The following is a 19509-nucleotide window of genomic DNA, read 5'->3' as shown; positions in this document are numbered from 1 at the left end:
GCTCTTCCTTCATTTGCTGCTGATCTAATCCGAGACAAACACCTCCAAGAGCATTTACTACTTCTCCCCGATCTCTCCTTGAGCTAATCGTTTAGTTAATTTGAGCTAGGGCTTGGGTGAGAGTAAGATTGAGGTCTGAGGCTCAATCTTTTAAGTGAAAGGGCAGCCAAGTTCATCTCAAGAGCATTTGAAGCATCCTCATCCTTCGATTCGCATTTGTTACTCTTGAAGCTTACTTCTAGACGGTTTGGTATCGCCCGTGGAGCATCCTCTCGTGTGTGTGCGTTCCAGAAAGTTTGTATTACCCTATACTTTGTGGATTTCATAGTGACTCAATTCTCTTTTGTGATTGATTAAGATAAAGGGTTAGTGGAAGATCCGGCTCTTTGTGAGCTCCTCAACGGAGACGTAGCTTTCTTAGTGGAAGTGAACTCCGTGAATAAATTTCTCATATCTTGTGCTTATTGCATTTATTTAGTTCTTGTTGACCTAGAGTTTATTTTGTGCCGATCTACATACTGGAGTTGTTGTGCTTGCAAAGATCACCTGCAGAAATCTCCTAGTATCATTGTGCAACTATTGATTCAATCAGGTTCTGCAGTTTCAAGTTTAATTTTGAATTTCGTATAAACTTTAGTTTTGTCGGAAGTTTCAGTCCAGTGTCGGAAGTTCCAACATATTTAATTGCTGTGAAGAATTTTTCAGGTTTTTCAGTTGCGCCTTTTAAACCCCCTAGGCATCACCAAGATCCTTTCATTTTATGATATTCATGTTGATAATCGAAGCCCGTCTGTATAGAAAAATAGCTAAGGTCACAATATGTGGCAGTGGTGGTCAAGTTTTTGAACGTACTAACCACATGATGAGAATATAGTAATCGGTAAACCTAGTATCTCATTGAATCGGGGCGTGGACTTTTTCCCTACCATCTCGACTTCATTCCCATATGGCCGCATGGTGGGTGTAGAGCGACCATGATGGACTATGGGCCTGTACTCAAGGGGGTGGGCCCTGTTCCACGGATAGGGAATAAAGGGGAAAGTTGCACGTGTGACTCTGGAAGTAACAACGTGGTATGTGTTTAGGTTTGTCTTGCAAGGTTAAGAAATTCAATTCGAATCGTCCGTTTCTCGCGGCCATCGAGACCGCTAGACCTTTTTACCACATAGAGTAAGAAGAGAAACAATGATAATGATTAATCTTATTACATGCTCAAATTAATCACTTCCACCGTATGTGATGTTGGACAGTGCTCATCCAGAATGCTTAATCAAATTAGAACTTGATCTAAAATTTGGAAGTAAGAACCTACTCTTTGTTGCTTTTCGGCAAAACAAACCCCTCAAGCCAAAAGCCTTGCATATTTAGGAGTCGGCTAAATATATATCACTAGTCGGATAAGTCTTGTTGTATACTCAGCCTCACTTGTGACTTTATTTCATATGAGACTTTTGAGGATATGGTTGCTATTTTGACTTGGTCGTATGCTCTTTCTTCTGGTTTGTCGGTGGAATGGGATGCATCCCCGGCCAACGATGATCGCGCTGAGTGATGTCATATATCGGCTTTATCATGATATCATGTATCATCGATTAAAACTATCGTTTATGTGACAGTTCAATTACTTGTAAGCTAGGCATATTATTTGTTAGTGTGAAATATGTACTTGTTAGTGTAAAGCTTGTATGTGTTTATGTAAAGCTTTTAAAAATTTAAATGCACGTAAAAAGGGTATTTTTATAATTACAGAAAAACTAGGGTTGTTTTTGCAAAAAGTTTTTGGATGGGGGTAACTTCAAAGTAGGTGAAGGGTTGTTTTGCAAACATAATTTTTCTTACTTTATTCCCTATAAAAAATATGTATTTACCCAAAAGTTTCATTTGAAATGTAAGTGTTGATTTGGGTGAAATTGAGTGAAGTTTGTGAAAATAAGGACCTAGGTGTAATTATTCAAAAAAATAAGCTCTTTTATGCAAGTATTTGAATTGCAGAAGTAACTTTCAAAGTTACTAGGGGTTAAAGTGTAATAATGTAAGTCATCATGACATTACATAAAAACTTGCAAATAGGTCCTGAACTATATGAATTTTACACTCATGATGATAAGAAAACTTTATAGTTTTGAATTTAGTCCAAGGTTCAAAATAACACTTGATACTTTGAGTTTTCGAATTTGAACCTTAAAGAAAAGTTGTAGCTTTTGAAAAATACTGCAACTTTTGTTTTTACCATTTTCTCATTTGACCCCTAGATTTATGGAAAATTATGGTTTACCGATGAGCCCCTAAGGATTTCTGTATTTTACAAACCAGCCCCTAGATTCATCCCCCCCTTTTCTTCCTCCTCTGCTTCTTCTCTGCGGGCTCTGCGCCGCCCACCACCGCCATGCTGCCGCCTCTGTCGCCGCTGTGTCGTTCGCTGCAGCACCGCCCCTCGACACCTCCTGCTTCCCCTCACCTCCACGCGTCGCCCCGACGTCTTCCCGCCGCTCGCCGTCCCTCTGTTGGCCGTCCCTGCGCGTGCCACGACCGCCATGGGCACTGCCCGGCCGACAGCTCGCCGCCGCCGTGGCACGAGCCGAGCGCTCCCTCTTAGCTTCCGTTCTTCTACCCGCAAGCTTTTCCAACCCGTGCCGTTCCACTTCCCTTCTTCTTCCTCCCGCCCAACGCCCCAAGTACCGGACCTCTCGGCCGTTTCTGTTCTTCTTCTCCGGTGAGCCCAGCTCACCGTGGGCAGCCACCATCAGCCCCTCCCCGCTCCCCTCGACCCCCTGCCGAGCTTCTCCACTCCCTACCGGTGCTCCCCGACCCCACCCCGGCGCAAACCCCTCACCAGACCGTCCCACTGACGTTCGCCGTCGACCTTCCTTCGCCGCCGCTTCGGCCTCCCTGTCGACCCGGCCGTCCAGCAGCTCCCACCCCTCACCGATCACTCTAGCAGGACCACATCACCTTGAGGAAGCCCTTGGACCACCTCACCGAGTCTCTTCGACCCCCAGCATGCCGGAACATCACCACCGTATGCCATGGCCGCCGCCGCCCCCCTGCTCGTCGTGGAATATCCTTACCCGACATTCCTCAGCTCCAATCGACCCCGCTGATAGCTTCCCCACGACGCAGTGAAGCTCCCCGATCCCTTCCCCGCTGCTCCCAACTGCCGGAGCACCAATGCCGCCACCTGTCGCCGTAGTCAGGAACAGAGCTCCGTGGCCGGCCCGCCTCCGACCACCCCAACTCCACCCGAACGCCGTCCGAGGTCCCTCTTTACTTCCTTGTGTTCCTCCACCCCTGGCCCCTCGCCGGCGGCGACCGCCGTCGTCGGAAACACGGCCACCGCCGCCTCCTCTGTCCCCAAATCAGGCCAAGGGCCCAATTGCAAGCCCCTAATTCTTTCCAGGGTCCCCGGTGCAAGTTTCCAGGGGCCTGTCTGCAAAGTCCTTTTTCCTTTTCACATTCAAAACAGCGAATTTGTAAATTCAATTATAAATCATAGAAAAATTAGAAAAATGCAAACTAAAATTTGTTAGATTTCTTGTTCTAAGATCTACAACTTTCCTTACAGGTTGATCTTCAATTTCTAAATAGTTTTTGCTCTAATTTAAATGTGAGTTTAAGTGGTTGCAAACTTTGAAAATGCTTAGTAAATAATAGAAAATTGGTAAAAATGCAAAACCAGTTTTGTTTGAATTCTTAGGTCAAAATCTACAAGTTTTATGTGGTGCTCTTGAGCTGAATATGCCTGGATTGTGATCTAGTTTAGATATTAGGAAATGAGTGTTTTATTTGTATCTCATGTTCTATGCATGTGTTACAATTGAAATTTGAATCAATAGTACTGTCTAACTTAAGCTAGGAATTTATGATTTAGTTCTAAGGTTAATTAATTTCTACTAGAGCCTATTTATGTAAAATGATGAAAATATTCTGGGGAGTTAATCTAAGGTAATAAAGTGTATACATGAAGTTTCATAGATAAATCTTCTCTAAAACTTAAGTTATTAATATAGTCTGATGGGTTGTTTTCAGTCTTGTTTGTTCTTGTGACTATATTTCTTTTAGAAATAAATTAGCTGATTTTGCAAAGTTAATAGTGATGTTAATGTACTTAGTCTGGTTGTATAGAATAGATTGGTCTCTATCGAATCTGTATAGCATAATAAGTTTAATGCCAAACTTGTCTATAGATTAGTGGTTGTTAGTTATAAACCCTAATTATGAAGATACAATCAAACTAACCCTATTTGTTTTACGCAGTTAAACATATTGTTTAGTGTAGCTAATTAAATTAATCTATACTCGATAAATGACTGCTCAGTAGAAGAGTGAATGATATGTTTGGTAAATAAAATGTTTTTCATTTTGCATTGTTGATAAGTTTGATAATCTTAGCTCATATTTTTGTGATAGACATGTATGATGTTTAATTAACCCTTTCACACGAGTGCTCGTGCCCTGCTATCGTGACCTTGTCCTTGTCTGGTTTACAATCTTTTAGAGCCCCCTTTTTAATCAAAATCCTTAGTTACCCCTCTCTGTCAGCACATTTCTATCGGCCGATTTATCGGCTAAGATATTTGGCTACACCCCCTCAGCTATACACCCATAGAACACACCCCTATCGGCCACATGTCTTTTGGCTGCGCGTCTGTAAGACACCCATCGGCTATATGCCTACCCAACACACACCCTCTTTAGCTACACATCTATCGGCACAAGCCCAACAGCCACATCCTTTTTAGTCTAGTTCCGCGCTTGTGGTCTCATCAGCCTAGTCCGATATTAGTGTTATATTCCACTTGGTTCTTGTAGCGAGTTCGATTTAGATGACCCCATCGGCTGTACGTCAATCGATTGTTGTACTGGCGTAATCAAGCCAATGCAACCACACCTAGTTACCTAGGATAACACTTAAGCACATCTCAGTTAGGCACAGTTAGTGCAGAGTAGGACAATCAGCTACACGGCTGATATGCCCCAGTAGATACAGGAGAACATTAAGGATGAAAACCGGCTACACAGCTGACCCACCAATCGGCTGAACACGCCGAGACCCAGACCGTACGGATACATAGTTCGACTAGTCTACCACTGCACCATCGGCTAGTTACTCGCACTAATCAACTAGCTATGCCGATACATCACTCGACTAGTTCTAACCGATATGTAAATCGGCTAATGTGCCGATGCACTAAATCGGTTAGTAGGCCGATTCACCGATCGACTAGTACACGTACACAAATCGGCTTAGCCGATATTCACTAATCAACTAGTTTTGCTAAAGCATGGATCGACTCTGCCGATATGCACGCGATCGGCTAGATACGCCGATACTCACACAGATCAGTTAAGACACAGTTGTTTTAGGAAACACCTCTCTGCTAAAATAATCGATACCTTCATCAATCAATTAGGAAGTCGATACAACTATCAATCGGCTACACAGGCCAAAATACACAACCCTAGATCAGTAAGATAGCACAGTCGACACGCCTCTGTTAGGCACAACCAAGGCACATCAATCGGCTAAATCTGATGCACCCTCATCGACTAAGGCAAGCCAATGCACCAACCAATTAGCTAAACGAAAACATGCTGATAACTAGATCCAATCAGTAAGATCCTTCCTTATTCTATCCTTGAAGCACTGTACCTTTGACATTCCTATCCATATCAGCCAATTTGACCCCAGATGAACTCAAATCGGCTAATCTCTTCTGCTCATATACAGAGACCGCTCCTGCCGATTTCTCTTCCAAACAGAAATCAGCAGATTTCCTAAAACTGTGTAGATAGCTCCCTTCTTTACTAATTCTATCAGCTGAACCCTGTTGTTTCCAATCGGCTCTATTGTAATCTTCAACAGGTAGCTGATTTTAATTAATTGTCCACCTAAAGCTCTATCCAAGTTTTGTTACAGGTCTTTTTGGTTGTTATATAAGTAATATGTTAAATGAGTGTTGGATTGCAACTTTATCATGAATTAAGATAGTTTTATGTGCACACTTTGAATGTAATGTTACATTGCATTGCATGTAGATACGACTACTTCCGCAAACGGAACCTACAAGATCTCCCAGGAGTCTGCAGAGAATGTTTCTGAAGACCAAATGAACATCACCAAGGGATTATCTGAAGCCCTGAACCAAAGTTCGGAAGATAACAATACTAACATCCCTGACTCCAGCCCCACCAGCAAAGGCAAGCCCCGGTGCATAACCCAGTATTTTAAATTACTACATTATGCAATCTTATACTTATATATTATATCTTGCATTAAGTCTAGGAGATGAAATGGAACCCTAGATGCATTGAATCCTAGGAACCTATGTATTGTGCCTGAGTTCTTATCGCATAGATGCTCTGCTATTAGGACCGGTAAAAGTCGGGTGATTTCCTGTCACTCGCGCGATATAGGAGTTGTAATGTTTACATTCCTGTAATCACTATAAGGATGACGGACGGGAATTATGTGAAATATCATGGTTGAGATGATACCCGTCTGTGTTGATAAATTTGGTTAAGGTCGCAGTGTGTGGTAGCGGTGGTTAAGCGTTTGAAAGTACTAGCCACATGCCGCGAAATATGGTAAGCGGTAAGCCTAGTAACCAATCGGCCCGAGAAGTGGACATACCTCCCACCACTCGTATTTGGTTTTTCCTGTTACTTGCTTCGACGTGTGGGAATACGTGTTGCCGGGCACCCAGGGGTACGGCCGTGTAGCCGCTTTACAGGCGTACGTCCTGCACATTGGATGTGCGTATGGTCCTGCAGTCGCTTGTGGTGGCTCTGATCCACAAGTCGGAATGAAAGGCAAATGATTGCTTTGGAACGATCTCTGGATATTCCAAGCGTGTGAGTTAGGTTTACCCTTGCAAGGCTGAAATTCGATTCAGGAATCGTCCGTTTCTCGCGGAGATTGAGACTGCTTGATCCCTTTGCCACATAGAGTAACAAGAGCAACCTGTAGTTATCAAAGATGATGTTTGGCTAAAGATCTTACCATGCTTGTGCTTACCTAGAATGAATAATCAACTAGAACTCGAAAACTAAAATTTGAAATTAAGGATCTACTCTTTGTTGCTTTTCAGCTGAAAACTCTACCCAAAACTATTAAAGCCTTCATAAGTCTAGTTACATGGTCAAAGTATACCATAAAACGGGTAAGCCTTGCTGAGTATTAGAATACTCAGTCTTGTATTATGACTTTTTGTTCAGGTCATCCCCTTGAGGACTCTACTCTGCCTGTGCCGTGGCCCTATGCTCTGCCCGATGGTTGGTCCGTGGAGTGGGATCCGTCCCCGGCCAACACTGAAACTACCGAGTGATATCATGCCAGAGCTAGCATGATATCCATACTGGCGACGTGTACAGCGGTTGTGTTTTAAATTCCGTTGCCGTAAACTTGCAAACGTAAACCGGTTTGTAATAAAAGCTATCAGTTTGTAACTGATGTTACTTTTGACAACTTGTGTATTATAAATGCCTGTGATGTAAAATATGACGGTGATCGTATCTCTGGACTCGTCTTCGTGCGAGGTACCTTGTTTGATCCTGCATCAGTGGTTTATCGGGACGTTACCCGACAGGCCAAGGGATTATACCATTTGAAGTACGTTGGAGCCCTCAAGAGTGGACTCGCGTACTTGAGCCGGTGTAATTCAGGTTGGTTCTGCCACAGTTTATTTCCGCTCCACTACTAAACTCTGAAGTACTTGTTTTATGAATTTGAACTTGGTTTGTAATAATAATTTATGTTGAACTCTGTAATGTAAAATTGTGGAATGTTGTAATTTCTGGGCTCACCTTCGTGTGGGTTGTATAAATATTTTGTTTCAATCTTAAACCAGTGGTTGCATCGGGGTGTTACCCGACAGACCATCAAATTGCTCCATTTTAATTGTGTTAGCCCGGATGGTCTTATGGTGATAGCTAACGCATTTAAACCAGATTAATTCGGGTGGTTCTACCGCAGCCCCGTACTCCCTCTCCGCTCATCTCCTCTGTCACTTTTGTTCATTAAAATTAAGTATAATTTTTAGGTAGTGATGTACCTTTTTAAGAACTAAATAATGTATTTATTCGAATTACTTCATATGAACTACATGTATTGTAAAAATATGTAAATTACAAACAAACACATATGTACACATACATTTCAATATCACACATAGGTCCTGTTTGAACGGGCTAAAGTGAGGGACTAAAAATTAGTCCGGGTGTGATAATGGACTAAACTTGAACTAATTAGAGCTAATGGGCTCTAACCACCAATTAACTATTATCTATGCAAATTAACCCACAATTATTCCTTCTATGTGGCATCCAATTTCAATTTCGAAGACTAAAAACTAACCATAAAATCTAAACAGAGCCTTGACTTCTATATTCCTTGGCTCATCAGCATAAATCACTCGCTCGATTTGCTTTTAGTTTATGACCACCGACAAAAGCGAATCACATGTTCAGGTGAGATGAGTGTTTCATCTTGAGCTATTTTCATTTCTGAACTTATTTTTATTTTAGTCCACTCATAACTTAGCAATTGAGCTATTTTAACCGCTCATATTTGTTTAACCCGTACTGCCTCATCCAACCAACCATTTTAATCATCAAATTCTCTATGACTCAAATCCATTCCTGGTACAATGTGCCATTCCTGCCATGCATGTCAGCCAAAGAATAGGGAACGTTTATGGTGGTATCTTTGGAAACTTGTTAGACAAGTTATAAACATAAGTTTTTGTTTTATAATTTCTCTAAAAATACTTGTTCAATTTTTTCCCAAATACGTAATTGATTTAAGATTTGGGCAAAATTTATGGGAGTTTGCGGAAAAAACTTGTAGCCTGGTGGTTACAAGAGTCTCAGTAGCATCTCAGTTCGTAGGTTCAACTTCCTGTGGGAGCGAAATTTTAGGATTTAATAGCGTTGTGTTTTTAGTGGCTGGCGACGCTCTCGTCGACAGCGAGACGGCTGTGGTGACTTCGTCAATTTTGAGGATTTGCCGGCTCAGTCTTCGAAGATGCTCATAGGAGTAGGGTTTGCGTACGTGCGTTTATAGGAGTGAGTGCGTTTATAGGAGTGAGTGTGCGTGCGTTGTGAGTGTCTGAGTTATACTATGTAATTAAAAAATTAGAAAAAGTCTAAATTACTCCCCTTAACTATAGCTAAAGTCCAGATAACCCCCTAAACTATCGTTTGGTTTATTTTACCTTCAAAACTATACCTTTTGGTTCAAATTACTCCCTAATATAATTTATCTTTTTCATTTCTCCATAGGTGGACTTTTAAGTTGAAAGTTTGCAGGATGATAGTACACATCATAAAATATGTTAGGAAAATACATACAAATTTTCTATCATTATTTTGATATGTTAGGATAGTTAATAATAAATTAATTATTGAAGTTTAAAATTATATAAAAAATAATGATGAAAAAATTGTAATAATTTTTTTAATATGCATTGTGATGTTCTCTACTACCTTGCAAAATTTGAAATTATAATTCAACCTGTGTAGGGAGAACAAAAATGAAAATTTGTATGATGGGATAAAATGAACTAAATAGTATAATTTAGGGGGTAAATTGAATTAAATTATAGTTTAGGGGTTAGTCAGATTTTAGCTATAAGCGAGTAAATTGAATTTTTTTAAAAAAAAATTATGGTAGTTTCTGTGCTGAGATCTGCCGTGACACGTGTAGGTGTAGCTGGATTCGATGGGTTGCTTGTTTATTCGTGTACAGGTGGTGTTTGTGCTGAGATCTGCCATGCTGCCCGCGCTCAACTGCTGGTGGTGGGCACGCAGATCGAAGGCGTCTGCTTTGCTTCGTCTTCGTCTTTGCCGTCTCAGCGACGGACAGCCAAGAAACAAGAAAGAGGAAAGCGGGGGCAAGCAGATTAGTCTCCTCCTCCTCCTCCCCCTCTCCCTCCCGGCAGCGGCAAGAAGGAGCTCACAAGTCTCGAGCCAGTCAACCGATATCAACAGCCCAGACGTAGGAGGTGGATCTGATCGATCGCCCGCCGCGCCGCCCAAGGAGCTCTGATCGATTCATGTCAAGATATGCTGCAGCGGGCGGCGAGCAACGCCTACTCGTGGTGGTGGGCGAGCCACATCCGCACCACCCAGTCCAAATGGCTCGACGCAAACCTCCAGGGTCAGTTCTTCTTCTTCTTGCCCCCTCCCCCCTCACCGTCCCCCTCCCATGTGATTGGATTGGATTTGATTGGATGCTCCCTATGCAGATATGGAGAATCGAGTCAAGATCATGCTTAAACTCCTCGGGCAGGAGGCCGATTCTTTCGGCAAGAGGGCCGAGATGTACTACCGCACAAGACCGGAGGTGATAAGCCATGTGGAGCAAGTCTACAGGGCCTACAGAGCCCTCGTTGAACGCTATGACCACATATCCAAGGAGCTCCATAAGGCCAACCACACTATTGCTACTGCATGTCCAGAGGAGGTGCAATATGCAATGTTGCAAGAGGAGGATGAGGATGGTGACCTCCCCAAAGCAATCACACCAATCAACTCGAACAAGAAACACAAGTCCACGGTTGAAGAAATTCTCAACAGAAAGAGACAAGGTCCATCAGGCCAGAACAAGCTAGCCTCTGCTCCACACATGACCACAGAGGAGGCACAAGAGGAGATCAGCAGACTTCAGAAGGCTATACTTGTCCTGCAAACCGAGAAAGAATATGTTAAGAGTTCTTATGAGAGTGGTATTGCTAGGTACTGGGAGATCGAGAAGCAGATTGCAGATACGCAGGAGGAAATTTGTCTCATTCAAGACAAATTCAACGCTCATGCAGCCATTCACGATGATGAAGCCCGTGCCTTGATGACAATAGCAGCTCTTAGATCTTGTCAGGGTACGATATCTCGGCTGGTACGTCATTTTGAGGAGTTGATTAGGATTGCAGCCATGGAGATGGAAAAAACAAAGTCTCTCCAAGCACAGTTGTATGCTATGAATGGCAACACTGACACATCTCCAAAAGACACTAGCAGCACTGAAGCGTTGGTGAGCACAAGGGCTTACCCAGTTACCCAGAGAATACTCGAGTTGCAGCCCATATATGAAAAAATTGACAAATTTTTTACCAACGGTTCTGAATCCTCTGTAGAGGAGATTGCAGATAATGTTGATGAACTTGTTGATAAAGTTGTCAACTTGGAGCTCAAGTTCCCGAAACAGTCAGCACAAATCAATCAACTGAAACAAGAGAATGAGAGGCTTAAGAATAAATTGGATGAGTTACAAGACGAGATGGCACTTCGTGATGACCAAAGCGACTTAAATGCACAGCTCAAGCCATTAGAGGACGAGTTGAATGGAGCCCAAATTCTTGAAAGATCAATTGTTGAGGAAGAGGTTTCTGTCAGCGTATGCTTTTCTGAAGTCTTTAGTTGCATAATTAATATCTCAAAGGCACTTGGATCTGTTGACCCTGAAGACCTGTATAATTTGTCGACTGATGTAGGAGATGGTGCAATGGTTTCAACAGATATGAACCTGGAGTACTTTACTGAAGAGAGCAAGAGTGGGGAATTCATAGACATAGAGGCACCAACTCTAAGTGATCGTTTAGGCCAAGATAGAGAAGATGTCTCGGAAGTTGTAAATGATAACGGTAATGATGGCATCCATGGCTCTAAGAATGGTGATGGGGAAAAATTCCCGACAGAAAATTGCATTCTAGTCAGAAATAAAATGTCCATGTATTCTGACAACCATATCGATCAGTTTGTTAGTTCCGGAAATGAGAATGGTGTTGATAACTCAGGCGAGGGCAATGCAGATATCTCATCGGAAGAAGTATGCCAGGGTTCGTCAGAAAATGAGATTGGAAGTGGAAACTTTGCTCAAGGGAATATTTTTAAAGGTGAATATCCATTGAGAATAATCAGTCAGACTCATCTCCTTCACTCAGGTAGTATAGATACTTTAGACAAGAAGTATGACTCTAATGAACAAGGTTCATCAACTGAGCAGATTGGTCCAGTTGCTTCATCTGACTCAAACACTTTAAAGGAAAAAGATCCCCTAGAAGAATCCTCATTGCAAGAGGCTACTTGTTTCAGTGGTCTGGATAAGAGCCTGGACTCGCAGCATACAAATGAAGCCAGATCTGTTGAAGAATTGCCAAACCAAGGTGGTCATCTTAATTCTCCACTAAATATTGAAAGTTTGAATAAATGCAGCCAAGTCGTAGCACCTAAAGGCGATGGCTGCATTTTGTTAGGTCATGTGGATAGCATCCAGTATACAAAGAACAGGATAAATGCAGATGCATATTCCTCAGATGTGAGGGATGAAACTTCCCTCTGTGTGCCAGCTGGAGATTCTGAGGAAACTGAAGGATCACATCGTCAAGTATTGGAAGATCTGACAGATTCAGAAAATGTGGCCAGTGACATTCGCTATAGTCAGCTAGAGAAGAAGAGTTCAAATGGCAGAGAGCTTGCAAGCAAAGCAACTACCTCGAGTGACCATGGAGGAAAGAGTCATGGTGAAAAGGTTGCTATGATGGGAGAAGAATGTGTACCTAGCTGGCAAGAATTTCTTCTTGATGGGCTTGAAGGTAGAGAAGCAATACTACTAGCTGACTATACTTCCATTCTGCGGAACTACAAAGAAACAAAGAGAAGGCTTACTGAACTGGAGAAGAAAAACCAGGAGCATCTTGAAGAGACAAAATCGGTTATACGGGAGTTGAGGAATGCAAATTCCATGAAGTATGTTGAAATCCAGTCACTAAGAAATCTCTTGGACTCCTCAGAGATGCCACCCAGTAAAGCGGGTAGTAACTTGACCGCTTTCTCAAGTATGAGATCTTTCAGGGAAATTAACAGATCAAATTGCACTTTGGATAGAGAGGTTTCAACTGTGGAGGAAAGCAGTTTTAGCAACATCGAGGCAGCAGAGAACACATCAGCATTTGAAGCAAGGTTCAGAAATGACATTGACACTTTGGTGGAGGAAAATTTGCAGTTCCTGGTAAGGTATAGCATGGCTTCCCACCACATGCAGGAGTTTGACAGAAGATACCAGGAGGTACAAAAAGAAATGGAGGACACAGAAGATAAGAAGACAGGAGAATCTGATATTGCACCAGAGCCTGAACCTGCTGAAAAAAAGTTGAGAGAGCTACGAACTGAACTGGACGTATGGTTTGAGCAGAATGCGCTTCTTGATCAAGAATTGCAGCTTAAGAGCGCGTCTCTTTGCAGACTGCAAGAGGAGATAGCCGAAGCTCTGCGTGGTAGCTCGGAGATGGTTGGAGCCAGGTTTACACCATATGAAGCGGCCAAGTTTCAAGGGGAGGTCCTGAACATGCAGCAATCCAACAGCAAGATTGAGAGTGAGCTGCAGGCGGCATCAGAGCGCATGAGGGGGCTTCAAGCCAAGGTCAACGATGCCCTGCACGGGAGTTTTGAGATTTCATCCCGGCGTTTGTCGCAGCCAGAGACCGAAAGTAGCCACGAGAAACAGTTCAAGCATTTTCCAAGTAGGACCAGAGTACCGTTGCGGAACTTCCTGTTTGGAACAAAGCGAAAGAAGAAATCAATATTTGCCTGCATCAATCCCACACTCCAGAAGCAGTTTAGCGATCTCTGAGATGTGTGAGTTAGTTTGCCCTTTTTTCCATCTCGAGTTCCAGAAAGTGTCATTTCAGTATCGGACATTATTTTATTGCTCGCACTTGCAGTGAAAAAGATGTTGAGAGATGCGCGCATATGGTAGCAACTAGAATTTGGCTCACCTCCGGGAGGTTAAAAGAGGAGCTTATGGGATGGGAGTAATTCTTCTTCTTCTTCTTTTTGAATTCCGAAGACTTTACCATTACTCTAGAGGTCTAGAGCTCACAGAACACCGGCGACACATGAACAATAGTTGTCTCACCGGTGATCTACTCTGCTGAGTAGTTTTGTTTCTCAGAGTAAAAGAGCAGGCTTTGCTTGAATTAGCATGTGTTGTTTGGAATGGTAATTTATTCATTTAATTTCGTCTGATTGAGAATTTGGAGGACAAACATGCCAAGTTATTTATGCCTTTGTTTGATACTAGATTGAGTGCAACGAACGGAAACTCTTCATCTTATTCCAACCCAAACGGCATAACAGAGACTGACAAGGAGTAGATGTTGAGAGGCTCCAATCCCCTGGCGATAGTCAGGCTACCGGGATTTCTAGCTGCATAAACACGGAGAGCAGGCGGTAGGCAGGCAGTTAGTCCCGTCATCACACTCCTGTAGAAAAGATGGAGCACATGAGATATAGAGAAGAGATGTATCTATCATGTTACCCCGAACTTGATCATCATGGCGGCGATCTGCAGACGGCGATCCCCCCAGGTCGCTGCGTAGGCATCTATCTTGTTCAGCTCCTGCAGTTTCTTTATTTATTTATTATGCAATGGCATGGCACACTCTGAGCCTGTGACTTCTTTCTCGAATACGTATATCGTGATAGGACGTATCTCATGATCTACACACACTCGTACTCGTAGCTACTTACACATGTAGCTATTTACACATGTGTATCTTATGATGTAGAACGCATCTGACTTAACGAAGAGCATGTATGTGAAGTATGTGATTATACTACGTGAAGTATTTGATTATATTAGAACATCAATGATGGTATATAAGTTGGGTATGTGACCATACATATAGTATATGGACATACTAATTTTTATATAGTACTAAAGTATAATTATAATATATTTAAAAAATAGGGGTGCTTCTGAATTTTTTTATATTTTTTTGAAGTATCTTAGAATTAGTAACATAGATAAATAAGTATGCGAATATATGCACGGTGCTGTACTGATGGTGAGAGTAGCTACACGCGAGTGTAGATAAAATTCATCATATATATATATATAATCCATTCTACACGTGCTCATTGCTACTTCTAGTGTGTATCTCATGATGTAGGATGTATTTGACTTAATTAAAGGTACGTACGAGGTGTATGTGATCATACTAGACCATCTGTGATGGTATATAATTTAAGTATGTGACCATATATATAGTATATGGACATTATTTTTATATACTAGTAATGCTTTTGAAATTTTTCGTACATTATCTCTTTGAAATATCTTAGAAGTAGTATATGAACATACTCATACTCAAAGTAATAAATGAGTATGCGAACATACGCACGGTGGTACACTAATAGTGAGAGTAGCTACAAGCGAGTGTAGATAAAAACTTATCATATATATATATATATATATATATATATATATATATATATATATATATATATATTAACACAGGAAATAAACGATTGGCCGGGTTTCATTCATGCCCTGATACAAGATGACGCCACCTGTATCCAGGGCCTTCCTCGTGTCATGTCGTACTGCTTCACTGCAGCGAAGAAATCCTTGAAGCGTTCGACGAAGGGCGCATACACCATGTCGACCAGCAGATCGATTCAGTTGAGTGCCAGCAACCATCTATCCATTCAGCTAGCAGATATCATGAGCAAGCCAATCAGGTCAGGCTCAGGCATTGAAACAATTGAATGAATGATCGATTGGTTACTGACTGCGCTCCTAGACTGCCCCAGGAAGAAGGGCCCGTCAGAGAAACGCCCCAGGGCTTCCTCCACCTTGTCAAGAGCAGGCGCAACTAGCTCACTGATCTCATCTCCTCCGGCACGGCCTGCCCTAAACACGGCACGGCAAGGCATTGGAAAGGAAGAGCAACAATAATACAGAGGTTAGTCAGTTTGATTGAAGGCTCTGTTAAGCCAAGAGATGAATGGCAAATCAATGGCAACTAGCATATATAAGGAGATGGTGTGTGTCCCAAATATGATCAGCCGGGTGGGTGGGTACCTTGAAGTTCCTAGCGATCCAAACTCTCTGCACGTATGGGCATATGTAGGAGATGTAAAGCCTTGTTGTGCCATCCAAGAGATTTGGTGGTTGGGAATTGGAAGCCAGGGTTGGGGGAAGCACCTCCGCATTCGTCAGAGCCTCTCTGCAAATGCAAATGGCTGGATCGGTCAGGGCCATGATTGCCAAGCACATACGAGGCAGCAAAGCAACAAATTAAAAGAGGAGATCGATGGAGCGGGCATATACACCTGGCGGCGGCGGAGTCGTAGCCGGCCGAGGTTGCTGCTGGAGGTGCAACCGTGGCCGTTGCTGGAAGGCTCTTAGGTACGTAGCTCTCCTTTCCTTGCTAGAGTGTAGCAAGAACAGAGGAGGAACAAGCTAAGGTCAATGGAAGGGCAAGTCCAGATCCAGATGTGCATGTCATGTGCTACAGTGCTACTCAAGTGCCCGCTCCTCTCCCTCAGATGTCAGATCCTAGTGCTTCCTTTCCATCATCGGTGGCCACACAGGCACCTCGAGTCGTCTCACTGAGACTGCTAATCCTAGTGCAAAAACTGCCAAGTGGAGACTTCTTGTCGATGTGGCATTGAGGTCTAAGAAAGAAGAAATCAATATCAGAGCTCAATTCTAATACTAGAAAAATGCGTACATGCTTTGAGCACATTGTCACAGATACAACACATGTACAAAATTAGTTGACTTGGGTTCTAAAAATTACAACGCCAAGATGCTATACATTATTGTGTGGGTTGACATGAACAGAATTGGAGGTGACATTCCCCAGCGATACTTCAACCACAAATGAACCAATGACATGCTTCGTTTTGTCCTGTCCCCCAGGGTGTGGGAGTAATAACCACAATCAACTGTGGACTTGCAAAAATAATCAACATCTCTTCACCGCTACCTAAAAAAAGATATCTTCCTCAACTATGAGGAAGCCATAGAAGGGACAAGCTTGTAGTCCGATTCAAGCACACACTTGACGGCTCAAGCTTCACTCACATCTGTAGGATAGCTCCCAAGAACTCTCAGGAAAGTGGCGAATTCCTGCAGGACAAAATGAATGGTGTCACCGACTGGCCCACTTGCATACCACATTGCCATTAATAAAAACTGAGAAAGCAATACCTTCAAGTTTCCAAGAGCATTTTGAGCATTTGGATCAGCCATTGATGCCTCAAGATCGACATAGAAGAGGTAGTCAAAGTGTCTGGCTCAACAGTGTGAAAAAGGGTGATATGAGGAGAAGGGGTATGTATACAATCAGTTCAGAAAATCTCAGGTTCTGTATTCTCAAAGAAACTTAAATGAGTAGATTAGTTCCTACTTTAGCGGTGCAGAGCAATTGTCATCAGCTATGCGTAGAGGCCTTTTCTTGTGTGGGCGGCTTTCCATCTGCAGAACATAACATTTCAGCACTGATCAGTTCTTGCTTGGAAAAACAAAACCAAGCATCAGATTGTGCAATAATGAAAATGTCAAAGGTACCTTTGTGAGATTGATTTTTCGCAAAGCAAACACCGCAAGTGCTTTGAAGAGTTGACCAGGTCCTTCTTCTAGAGAGAAGACTATGCTAGTCTGGAGATCATTGATTTATATTATTAAACTATCAAAGGGTTGGTCATGAACGCTTTGAAGATGCTCTGCATTTCTTGTACCTTGAATGGCTTGTCCGTGCGAGGAATAATGGGTTCTCGAGCCAGCATCATAAAGCGGGTAACATTGTCTGTGTCATCCTGTGCAAGGAGTTGGATCACTCTTCAAGAAAATAAGGAATGGTCTCACAGATTCAGTATGAAACTTGCTGTACCTGTATGTTTTCTGCAAGAATATCCAGTCCATAGAGTTCAGCAGCTAATGAACTAGCAACCGCAGCAGTGTCTTGGAGCTTTTGTTCCGCAATAAGCTAGAATAGGTATATGTATATACGATTAATAATTAACTTGATCCGAATATTCACTGCTCATATAGCCTGAAGCAAACATCCATTGATAATAGGTTCAGTTTATATTAGGCAAAAGCAGAGTGAAAGTAATGGTACCTTTGCAGCACCTGCTGTATCATCAACAGCTTCCCTATGCTCGATTCCTAACTTGGTCAGTGTTTGTTCACATTGTGCAAGTGCCTGATGTAATTGATAAATAGAAACGCTCTCTTAGAGAGGTGAATTAGGACTGAGTAATAGACCTACAGCATATCATTATTTATCATTATTTTGGAAGGAAAAAGAAAAAGAGACTTACTTGGGGATGGCTCATAGCGCTTCGCAAGTTTTCAATCTTGACGCCTTGATTTGCCAGCAAGCAATGCCGAACTGCAAGCCGTACCTCACCAACGATGTGCAACCTATGACGAAGTAGAAGGTCGTAGTTGCGATGTATGCTACCACCTAAGGAGTTCTCAAGAGGTAATACTGCCCGATCAGCAAGGCATCCTTCGACGGCCTGTTAGAAATGGCCGCCAAACAGATTCTATCAATGTCAATTGTATCGTATCATCAGCAGAGCGTTTGAAGCAGTTAGCAACTTGTACATGAAGAAGCGAGTGAGAAACGGGGTAACCTGGAAGGCGGTCTCGAAGTATTCACAGGGCACGGTGTGACAACTCGGGTAGGCCTTCTTGGCGGCCGCCTCGCTGTAGGCTCCGGGGCAACCCTAAAGGAAACCTCGTAATAGTTAAGGCGGATTGATTGATGGAGAAGAAACGTTCGGTAGGCGAGGGGTTTGGCGACCGACCTGGTAGGCGACCTTCAATCCGTCCCCACTCGGCTCCATCAGATCCGCGCTCGTCAGAGGCCCTGAACCCATTCCAGGAATTCGTTGGTTCAGCCGGCACGAATATCATAATAAATTCATAATGAGGTGGGGTGGTAGGAATCTAATCTTACGAGGCAGCGAGATGGGGTCGCGGGAGGCTGGCACGGGCACGCCGGAACGATCGGGGCCGCCGGAGGCGGAGAGGGAGCGGCGGCGGCTGGAGCGCACGGGTATGGAGAGGACGCGAGGAGGCTGGCGGCGGCCTCCTCCTCCTCCCTTGGGGATCGGAGGCGAGGACGCCGTGGAGGAGGTGGATACCACCATCCTGTGCTGCTTCTGCTCCTTCTCGCTCTGTTGGTAGAGACGGAGGAACTCTGGGGGGGTTGGTAGCTCTCCTCTCTCTCCTCTCCTCTCCTCTCTTCTCTCGGTGGTGGCCTCCCGGGGCGGGAGGCAAAGGACTTTTTAGAGAGAGATAGAGAGAGAGAGAGAGAGAGAGAGAGAGAGAGAGAGCGCGCGCGCGCTACCTTCTCCGGTTTTAGAATCATTTTTGCTAACAACTGTACAAATAAATAGTTAGAAATACATGACATGCTAAAACTTTGAAAGTTTCTTTCGTGGTACTTTACTCACCTAACCAAATGTTTAAACAAGCTGTCAATGTTTCTCTAGTAAAGATGTCAATCATTCGGAAAAGAAAAAAAGAGAATGCACCGCTTTCGTTTGAATCTAATAATCCAAATCCTGCGGCTGCTTTCTCGATTCGCGTCCTTCACCCTCCTGGCCAACAATCTAAACTTGTTGGTGAACAGGTAACCGACGTACCAGTCCAGTTCCATTTAGAATTTCAGATGAAAACCAAAACAACACTCCGTTCCAAATCATAAGTAA

The 19509-nt window shown here is 43.1% G+C and overlaps 3 protein-coding genes across 4 annotated transcripts; 1 reads left to right on the top strand and 2 right to left on the bottom strand.

The window, feature by feature from the left end:
- Nucleotides 1-9768: 9768 nt before the first annotated feature.
- On the top strand, nucleotides 9769-14047 carry LOC112880251 (protein NETWORKED 2A-like). Of its 2 annotated transcripts, XM_025944774.1 has the most exons (3): nucleotides 9769-10156; nucleotides 10245-13629; nucleotides 13716-14047. In XM_025944774.1, exons 1-2 carry the CDS (start codon nucleotides 10063-10065, stop codon nucleotides 13622-13624), a joined length of 3474 nt encoding a protein of 1157 aa, XP_025800559.1. In that variant the 5' UTR covers nucleotides 9769-10062; the 3' UTR covers nucleotides 13625-13629; nucleotides 13716-14047. The 2 variants fall into 2 exon arrangements, with proteins under 2 accessions (XP_025800559.1, XP_025800558.1); XM_025944773.1 differs by having other exon boundaries at nucleotides 10245-14047.
- A 255-nt stretch (nucleotides 14048-14302) lies between these two features.
- On the bottom strand, nucleotides 14303-16328 carry LOC112881377 (protein IN2-1 homolog A-like). The gene is made up of 4 exons (XM_025946032.1): nucleotides 15802-16328; nucleotides 15569-15740; nucleotides 15346-15442; nucleotides 14303-14392 (listed from the first exon to the last, which is right to left on the bottom strand). The coding sequence occupies exons 1-4, from the start codon at nucleotides 16052-16054 to the stop codon at nucleotides 14303-14305; spliced, it is 612 nt and encodes a 203-aa protein (XP_025801817.1). The 5' UTR covers nucleotides 16055-16328.
- A 162-nt stretch (nucleotides 16329-16490) lies between these two features.
- LOC112880253 (arogenate dehydratase/prephenate dehydratase 2, chloroplastic-like) lies at nucleotides 16491-19438 on the bottom strand. The gene is made up of 12 exons (XM_025944777.1): nucleotides 19252-19438; nucleotides 18753-19178; nucleotides 18601-18662; nucleotides 18427-18519; nucleotides 18109-18309; nucleotides 17907-17990; nucleotides 17676-17771; nucleotides 17524-17601; nucleotides 17354-17443; nucleotides 17193-17260; nucleotides 16994-17075; nucleotides 16491-16912 (listed from the first exon to the last, which is right to left on the bottom strand). Exons 2-12 carry the CDS (start codon nucleotides 18943-18945, stop codon nucleotides 16853-16855), a joined length of 1107 nt encoding a protein of 368 aa, XP_025800562.1. The 5' UTR covers nucleotides 18946-19178; nucleotides 19252-19438; the 3' UTR covers nucleotides 16491-16852.
- Nucleotides 19439-19509: the final 71 nt, after the last annotated feature.

The sequence above is a fragment of the Panicum hallii genome, chromosome 2, assembly GCF_002211085.1.
Source record: "Panicum hallii strain FIL2 chromosome 2, PHallii_v3.1, whole genome shotgun sequence".
Taxonomy (NCBI): Eukaryota; Viridiplantae; Streptophyta; class Magnoliopsida; order Poales; family Poaceae; genus Panicum; species Panicum hallii.
The sequence above is the reverse complement of the archived record's forward strand: the minus strand, read 5'-3'. Positions and strand labels throughout refer to the sequence as shown.